The sequence below is a fragment of the Hypanus sabinus genome, chromosome 4, assembly GCF_030144855.1.
Source record: "Hypanus sabinus isolate sHypSab1 chromosome 4, sHypSab1.hap1, whole genome shotgun sequence".
Lineage (NCBI taxonomy): Eukaryota > Metazoa > Chordata > Chondrichthyes > Myliobatiformes > Dasyatidae > Hypanus > Hypanus sabinus.
This window is the reverse complement of record NC_082709.1, coordinates 48,547,735-48,557,665: the sequence shown is the minus strand read 5'-3', so window position 1 is coordinate 48,557,665 and position 9,931 is coordinate 48,547,735. Positions and strand designations below refer to the sequence as shown.

The 9,931-nt window shown below is 42.2% G+C and overlaps 1 protein-coding gene across 1 annotated transcript; it reads left to right on the top strand.

Moving 5' to 3' along the window:
- The first annotated feature begins 2,558 nt into the window (after positions 1–2,558).
- LOC132392096 (gamma-crystallin S-1-like) lies at positions 2,559–9,699 on the top strand. Its single transcript, XM_059965947.1, has 4 exons — positions 2,559–2,567; positions 6,279–6,287; positions 7,660–7,902; positions 9,424–9,699. Exons 1-4 carry the CDS (start codon positions 2,559–2,561, stop codon positions 9,697–9,699), a joined length of 537 nt encoding a protein of 178 aa, XP_059821930.1.
- Positions 9,700–9,931: the final 232 nt, after the last annotated feature.

Sequence of the window (9,931 nt, the reverse complement as noted above, 5' to 3'; positions counted from 1 at the left end):
AAAGGATCATGGGACGAGAGGCCTAGGGAGAAAGAAAGGGGGAGAGGCATACCAGAGGGAGATGGAGGGCAGGCAAGGAGAAATTGCGAGGGGGCAGAGAGAAAAAAAAAGTGGGGGGGAGGAGGAGGAGGAGAAGAAATAATAAATAGATAGATAGATACATAGATAGATAGATAAATAAATAAATAAATAAATAAATAAATAAATAAATAAATAAATAAGGGATAGGCTAAGAAGGGGAGGAGGGGCATTAACAGAAGTTAGGGAAATCAATGTTCATGCCATCAGGTTGGAGGCTACCCAGATGGAGTATAAGGTGTTGTTCCTCCAACCTGAGTTTGGCTTCATCTTGACAGTAAAGGAGGCCATGGATTGAGATATCAGAATGGGAATGGGACGTGGAATTAAAATGTGTGGCCACTGGGAGATCCTGCTTTTTCTGGTGGACAGAGCGTGGGTGTTCAACAAAACGGTCTCCTCGTCTGTGTCGGGTCTTACCAATATAAAAAAGGCCACACCGGGAGCACTGGACACAGTATACCACACCAGCCGACTCACAGGTGAAGTGTTGCCTCACCTAGAAGGACAGTCTGGAGCCTTGAAAGATGGTGAAGGAGGAAATGCAAGGGCAGGTGTAGCACTTGTTCTGCTTACAAGGATAAGTGCCAGGAGGGAAATTGGTGTGAAGGGATGGGGGAACAAATGGACAAGGGAGTCGCTTAGGGAGCAATCCCTGCAGAAAGCAGAAAGGGGGGGGGGGAGGGAAAGATGTGCTTGGTAGTGAGATCCTGTTGGAGGTGGCGGAAGATGCGGAGAATTATATGTTGGACGCGGAGGCTGATGGGGTGGTAGGTAAGAACAAAGGGAACCCTATGTCAAGTGGTGTGACGGAAGGATGGGATGAGAGCAGATGTGCGTGAAATGGGAGAGATGCGTCTGAGAGCAGAGTTGATGGTGGAGGAAGGGAAGTCCCTTTGTTTAAAAAAGGAAGCCACCTCCTTTGTCCTGGAATGAAAAGCCTCATCCTGAGAGCAGATGTGGCGGAGATGGAGGAACTGCGAGAAGGGGATAGCATTTTTGCAAGAGACAGGGTGGGAAGAGGAATAGTCCAGGTAGCTGTGAGAGTCCGTAGACTTATAGTAGATATCAGTAGATAGGCCACCACAAAGATAGATACAGAAAGATCAAGAAAGGGGAGGGAGGTGTCGGAAATGGACCAGGTAAATTTGAGGGCAGGGTGAAAGTTGGAGGCAACGTTAATGAAGTCAATGAGCTCAGTATCCGTGCAGGAGGCGGCGACAATGCAGTCGTCAATCTGGCAAAGGAAAAGTGGGGGACGAATACCCATATAGGCTTGGAACATGGACTGTTCCACAAAGCCAACAAAAAGGCAGGCATAACTGGGACCCACGCAGGTGCCCATGGCTACACCTTTGGTTTGGAGAAAGTGGGAGGAGCCAAAGAAGAAATTATTGAGAGTAAGGACTAATTCCACTAGACGGAGGAGAGTGGTGGTAGAGGGGAACTAGTAATGCAGAAAACGTCAAGAGAAACCAGAACAAATCAGCACATTACAGTAATCTGCAGCAGTTGAACTCAATCTGATTACTTATGAGGGGTGATTGATAACGTCCGTGGCCTAAGATAGAAGGAGTCAATTTTAGAAAACCTAGTACATTTATTTTACAACACAGTCCCCTCCTAAACTCATCTCCTTCTACCTTAGGCCACCAACTTATCAATCACTCATCTGTGGACACTTTCCGGAGGGGCATGATCCGTATGCTCCACGACCGCTGGACTAAGTGTGTAAATGTAGGGGGGGACTATGTTGAAAAATAAATGTGCTAGGTTTTTTAAAATTGACTCCTTCTACCTTAGGCCATGAACATATCAATCAGCCGTCATACACAGGCACAAACAAGTGGCAAATATCATTCACCAAAATCTTGTTTTGAAATACAACCTCAAAAAAGACACCATGGCTTACTATAAATAGAATCCTAATCCACTATTAAAGTCAGTCTGAGAAATTATATTACAACCAATCTATTATTACAGATAAGATAATCTATGATAACTGTCCAGATATAATATTACAGGCTAAAGAAGAAAGAACAACTTATTAATATGTGATACCCTGCTTAAGATTTCTACTGCTAATGCTGTAGGGTATTTCATTGAGGAGCTTTCTGTAAAAGCAGTGTGTTCTGCTGGTAGAATGTTTCTGTTTCAGCTGAAGATAAGAGGTTATGATGTTCAGTTTATGAACGTTGTATCAGCTAATCAGGATGGTGGAACTAGAAGAAGGCTCTTGAGAGAGCTGGGCATGGAGAGATTTGTGATGGACGCTGATGGGGTCGGTCATCTTATTAGCGGGAGAAGGAGAGAAGACAATATTGTGAGGGACAGCTGATCCAACAGGAAGACCTATTGCAAATAGCACTTCAGGAGATGAAGGAGTCCAAGATGGGAAGCTCTACTGTTGATAGGTGATAAGAATCTAGTGCCATGAATATTAGTCGTACTCAGCTTTGGATAACACCAGCTCCAACGCCATGCGCATGGTTAGACTGACTTGAACTGTAATGAGCTCTTTTTTTTTCTTTCTGTTAATAACTGTTTGATAAAACTGAAATTAGTAAATACACTTTCTTTATAATTGTATGTGGTGTATGATCTGTTATTTCTTGTTGACTGCTAATTGTGTATGGGCAGGTTTACACAGCATTTGCTCTAATTGGTATTCTGTTAATTGGAACATCCCAACATTACTGTTTAGTTGACCCCCATATCACACCAAACCAAGATGTATATTATTTATGTAAGGTGGCCTTCTCACTACTGACTTACATGACTTAGCAGAGGGGCAAATGAGATTGCATATGAGCCCAGTGAGGGGCTACAAATAGAGCCATTCAAAGCACACATAACATACAGAAATCAGTAAATTAATATCTCCAGAAATATGCAGAATTAAAAGAGGAAATTGAAAGACTGAAACATGAGCAGATTTTACATTGTCCCAATAGTAATCTCTAAAACTGGTACCATCCCAACCCAAGGTCACTACACAAAAAATAATTAGACCTACACAGCAATATTTATTCAAACCTTCAGAAAGCCACAATTCTTAAACACCACTGGAATAGTCCAAAAGCTTCTTGCAATTGAGAAATGAATGTGCTTGGCTATGCCTGTCCCTCAGGTTTTACCAGCTAAAGCTGAGATAAAAACATACCAATAATAATAATAAATCAATAAGCAATAAATATTGAGAACGTGAGCTGAAGAGTCCCTGAAAGTGAGTCCAAAGTTCCTGGGAAGAGTTCAGTGTTGGGGCAAGAGGAGCTGGGTGAAGTAATTCCATTTTGTTCAAAAACCTGTTGGTGGAGTGGGAATAACTGTTCCTAAACCTGGTACTGTGAGTCCTGAGGCTCCTGGTCAACTGAGAACAGCAGGGAGAAGAGAGCCTGATCTGGGTTGTGGGGGCTCCTGATAATGGGTGCTGCTTTTCTGCAATAACGCTCCATGTAGATGTGTCACAGCCGCAAATTCGGCAGCACAGTAGATTCAGCACTTGCGCTCGTGACTATGTATGTGTCAGCTAATTATTATTTCATTGTGATGGTGTTTAACACCATTCATTCTGTCACAGTGTTTGTCAAGACTTGGACAGGACATGGCTATGTTTTGATATCTGCCTTGCCCAAGAAATTGGACTTTCCAGTCAACTGACTCTGAAGATGAGCGGTATTCATTTAATGTTTAGCTGTTCTTTTCAGCCGCAGTGTAGGCTTTGTTTTCCATTGAGAGTTTTAGTCAACAGCTCTGTTTGGCCTAGTGTTTATTATTTTATTTCCCTTTAATACTGTTTACATTAAAGTCGGATCTATCGTCCTGCTTCTGTGACTCTCACTCTGCACTTGGGCCATGTCCAAACCATGGTAACAAGATGTGCGGAATGGTGGAGAGGTTTTTACCAATAATGGACTGACCACTTCACACTTCTCTGGGTTGAAATCCATCTGCCACTTCTCAGACCAGTTCTGCATCCTGTTGATGTTCCGCTGTAATCTCTGACAACCCTCCAGACTATCCACAACTCCCATTACCTTGTGTCATCAGTGAACTTAAATAACAAACTCTTCTACTTCTTCATCCACGTCATTTATAAGAATCACAAATGGAGGGCTCCCAGATCCCTGAGGACACCACTGGTCACTGAACTTCATGCAGAATACAAACCATCTATAACCACCCTTTGCCTGCTGTGGGCAAGCCATTTCTGGATTTACAAAGCAAGGTCTCCTTGGATCCCATGCTTCCTTCCTTTCTGAAGGAGCCTTGCATGGGAGCCCTATCAAATGCCACACTGAAATCCATATACACTACATCCACTGCTCTACCTTCATCAATGTGTTTAGTTATTTCTTCAAAGAATTCAATCAGGCTTATAAGCATGACCTGCCCTTGACAAAGCCATGCTGACTATCCCTAATCAGATTATGCCTTTCCAATGTTACATACCCGTGGGTATCTTTTACTTGTCACGTGACAGCGGTGTTGAATCTATACTGGACTTAAGGTAGTGGTCTTGTGATGGTGGAGTGACATCATTTTCCTGCCAATAGAGGTCATGTGACAGGTTTTTTTTACAGGGTATAAAAGGAGGACCCCTCCCTGTGAGGAGGGGCAGTTCGTGGCTGGTTTTGCCATTTTGACTCCATGCCTCTGCGTGGTCCAATATTATGATGCAGTTTGGTTGAAAGGTGGAGTTTTATTTAATGCCTAAAGTTTAAAAGTTCATTGCCGGCAGTTTCTTTATAATACTGCTAGTTGAGAATCAGTGGAGAGTGAAGATTGGAGTTCGGGAGCTAAAAGGTCAAGGAAAGTCAATTTCGACAGTGAAACAGGTTCGACCTTGTTTGATCCTCATTCAGAAGGAATTCGTTGGCTGTGCCCGTGTTAACCCCTGCAAATAAGAGCAGAAAGGGTTGTGTACAGTTTTGTAAAGGAAAGGTCAGTGTCTTTAAGCCGTTTCATTTTCATCTTCGTAACTTCTCCGAGAAAAGTACAGTTTGACTGGGAACTGCAGGAACACGATAGAAAGAGAACTTAAATCATCTAAAAAGTCTCTCCTTTAATGAACTTTTGCAGTACTACTTTGAAGAACTGTTTTTGCAACATCACTTTAAGAACTGTTTTTGCTCTATTCCTTTAAGAGCTGTTTAAGCTGCCACACAGCAGCTGATTTCTGGTTACGTTAGTTGTTTGTTTACTTTTGGGGGTTTGTTTTTCAGTGCTTAATAAATGTTTTATTTGTTATGAAAAAAACCCTGCCTCACTTATATATTTATTGTTGCTGAATCCGTAACATCAAATGCTCATAAATCCTACCTCTCAGGATCTTCTCCAAAAGCTTGCCCACCACTGAAGTCAGACTTACTGGTTTATAATTTCCTGGGGGTAATCTCTACTACCTTCCTTGAAAAAGTGAACAACATTTGCAACATTCCAATCCTTCAGTACTTCTCCCTTCCCTATTGATGACGCAAAGATCATTGCAAGAGGCTCAGCAATCTCCTCCCTTGCTTCCCACAGTAGCCTGGGATATATCTCACCCAGTCCCGGTGACTTATCCAACTTAATGCGTTTTAAAAGCTCCAGCACATCATCTTTCTTAATGTCTATATGCTCATGTGTTTCAGTCCACTATAAATCATTCCCACTATTTCCAAGGACTTTTTCACTGGTGAATACTGAAGCAGTGTTCATTATGTACCTCCTTCAACACAATGTAGACATACTCAGCAGCCATTCCTGCTCCTGAGACATCCAAGTCTCGGTTATGGCCACAATGTCACAGTTCCATGATTTAAGTTCATCCAGCTTGTTAGTGACACTCCTTGCATTAAAATAGACATCTCAAACCATCAGGCTGAGTGCATCCATGGTCTAAAATCTGCCTATCCTTCTTCACAAACTCCCTACAAGCTGTCTCTGCTTGTGCTCCAACTTCCCCATCTTCTGCCTCTTTACTTTGGTTCCCACCCCCCTGCAAATATAGTTCAAACCTTCCCCAATAGCATTAGCAAACACTCCCTAATAGCAATAAAATCTACAGAAGTTTGTCAATATTTTAAATGTCATGCTGAATCTTCACAAACCTTTAAGTAAAGGCTCTGCAGTGCTTTCTTCCTAATTGCACAGCACTGATCAGCCAAGTCTGCTCTTCCATAACAAATTCAGATGTGATTTGCCTTCAATAATCTCAGCTGGGCAGAGTACAGGTCCTATGAAATGATTACACGAAGGAATTTAAAGTTGCTAACCCTCTCCACCTCTGATCCTACGATGAGGGCTGGCTCATGCCCCTCGGCAACTTCCTCCTCAAATCAATCATCAGCTCCTCGGTCTTGCTGACATAGAGTAAGAGGTTGTTTTTGTGACACCAGTCAGCCAATTTTCAATCTCATTTCCACACGCTGATTCCTCACTACCTGTTGTCACCTGTGTTGCCTGATTTTACTTTGTGAGAAGTGTTAGCATTCAAACTCTGCCACAACTTGATGAGCATCCAAGTTCTGCCGTGAATTGTCACTTTGTTCATGAAATGCATTGCGGAGATCTTACTTGGACCCCTGGTAACGTTCTTGGTCAGCAGACTGCAATGCCTGTGGCCTGGTCCTCAGCACACTCTGGATCTCATGGTTCATCTAAACTCCTGTTTAGGAAAGATACTAAATGCTTTTGAGGAGCGCACTGGTAGATGATTGTTTTTATAAACCAGGCTCAGTTATTGTAAAAAGAGTTACTGGCCTTTCTCACATCAGAAAATGAACTACACGGAATGAAATATCACAGGAATGGTGAGGAATCCAGAATGTGGAGGTAAATGAAATGTTGAGCGTATGTGTACAGTTCTTCAATGACAGGAGAGTGGAAGGCTTGGACTGTTCAACAAGAGAAGTGGAGCAAACATAATGAATGCCGGAGGTGAGAAAACTACAATGAACCACTGCAAAAGGCAACATTAACTCTGTAGGATCAAGGGGGTTATGAAGGGAGAGTCAGCAAATATTATTGAAGACAAATCATATTTGACTCATCTAGCTGAATTCGCTGATGAAAGAACACAGGTGGCTGATCAGTGTTGTGCAGCAGAAACTGTACAGATGGATTTTCAAAAGATGTTTGTCATTTTAATAAGGTATCTCCTCAAAGTAGGCAGTTTGGGAAAGGGAACCAAAATACTACTTTGATCTTTGTGAATGGACCTGGGTGAAATGTAGCTGTGAATGTTCCTGAACTGTTTGGTTTAACAAACAATTAAAATGATAAGAAAGCACAACAGAAAGAATCCATGATGCAACAAATGTCTTTCTGTTGTTTTTCGACAATAAGTGAAAAAAAAGGATTTTGCTGCATTTTGCTGATGTTTAATGTTGTGTCATCAGAACAACAAGAAACTGCCTAGTGAGGCCTTTCTACTTGCATATAAATACCAGTTTGTGTTCGGCAGTGAAACATTCAGCTCGTTACCAGACTCACTGTGTTCAAAATGGGAAAGGCAAGGGCTACTCAGTAAATGAACTAAATGAGAATTCTCCATGAACACCTGAGCAGCTATTAACACAGATATATTTCTTCCCACAGATCATCTTCTACGAGGACAGGAACTTCCAGGGTCGGCACTATGAGTGCAGCTCCGACTGTGCCGACCTCTCCCCTTACTTCAGCCGCTGTAACTCCATCCGTGTTGAGAGTGACTGGTGGGTGTTGTACGAGAGACCCAACTACATGGGATACCAGTATGTCCTGAGCAGGGGAGAGTATCCTGACTACCAGCGCTGGATGGGATTGAATGACTGTGCCAAGTCCTGTCGCAGTTACCCATATGTAAGTTTCAGTGTTTTTTAGGGGATTTGAGTTTTTGCAGTTTGGCTCTGCTGATGGAGAATTGGCCTACCAAGTACCTAATTGGTACTAAATCTTCCCGAGTGTATTAACATGTCGGTACATTTTGAAGAAGAGGAAAAGGTACTGTGTGGTCTTTTAAAGAATCTGATGGAATATACACCAGGTTATTGAGAAAGGCAAAAGGTGAATTTGCTGGCATCTTGACCAACATCTTTGGTTCTTTTCTAGTCATTCTGAATGTTGTATATAGTTTTGGGAACACCATTATAGGAAGGATGTTGAGGCTTTGGAGAGGGTACAATGGAGGCTTATCAGAATATTGCCAGGCTTAGAAGGCATGTGCTATAATAAGAGGTTGGGCAAGCTTACCTTGTTTTCTCTCGAACAAGGAAGGCTGAAAGGGAGATTTGAGAGAGGTTTATAACATTAAGAGATGCATAGATAAGTAGACTTCCCTTATACTGTCAGTATCTTTTTACCACAGTTAAAAGTTATACCAGAGGGCATGAGCTTAAGGTGGATGTAGTGAACTACATATACCTGTCTGGACACACCCACCCCCCCACTGACTGCTCCTGTGGCTCCTCCCACAGACCGTGGCTCCTCCCACGGACCATGGTATAAAGGTGATTGGAGACACCGCCCTGACCTCAGTCTCCAGGATGCAGTGTGATGGTCAATTGCTGCTTGTTCTTTCTTCCAGCCAATAAAAGCCTATATCTCACCTCACGTCTCCAAGAGTTATTGATGGTGCATCAGTGGGATCATGTGAATTCAAAGGAGATGTGAGGGGCTTTTTTCACATTGTTTGAGTGACTGGAATATGCTGCCAAAGGTGTTATTAGAGGCAGATACACGGGGACTTCTGAGAGAGACTTACTTAGGCACATGAAGTGAAGTGAACGATATGGACATGGTTTAAGCGGAAAGGAGTTAATTAAAATGACCAACTAAATTTAAATTTCCTAATTTACTGGATTCAGATCAACAATGTGGACCAGAGGGCCTGTTCCTGTGCTCTACTGTTCCATGTTCTAAAACAAGAGAACATCTGCAGATCCTGAAAATCCAAATACACGTAAAATGCTGTAGGAACTCAGCAGGGCAGGCAGCATCTATGGTAAAGTGTACCATTGACATTTCGGGCCAAAACTCGTGTCCTGCCGAAGTGTTTCAACTGAAACATTGACTGTATTCTTTTCCATAGATGCTGCCTGGCCTACTGAGTTCCTCCAAAATTTTGTGTTGCTATGTTCTAGGTTTTAAATGCAGAATTTCTCATACTTTCTCCTATGTTTTCCTTTAATTTATGTTTGAAGCAGCAGCAATGGCTTTTGGTGAGATCATTAAGGCAGATGATTAATGAAATGATCAATTTGCACTTGACTGTAATTCCCATTGAAGTCAGTGTGGAGTCTATGAATTGGTGTTTGGTTATAGTGTAGAATGAATGAATACTCTGCAAAATATCATTACTAAAACTTGTGTTTCCTACTCCAGTACCGAGGTGGAAACTACAGGATGAGGATTTATGAGAGGCCTGACTTTCAGGGGCAGATGATGGAATTCATGGACGACTGTCCCTCTGTCTACGATCGTTTTCGTTACCATGACATCCACTCCTGTCAGGTGATGGATGGTTACTGGATCTTCTATGAACATCCCAACTACAGAGGCCGACAGTACTTCCTGAGACCTGGGGAATACAGGAAGTACAGTGACTGGGGTGGTTACAACTCAATGGTTGGGTCCTTCAGGCGCATGAGGGACTTCTAAAGATGGCTTTTGAAAATCTGATTTTAACTTGTTGAAATATTTACTGAGACAATAAAATACCTTTGATGACACTATTAGTTAATTAGATTCATTTACTCTGATTCCACTGGAAATCACAATAGAACAATAATTATAATCTGAGTATCACATTAAATTGTTTCACCACATTTGCTTCCAGTGAACAGATAACATTATGATGATTCATTGGAGACTGAAAAATATAAACTGAATA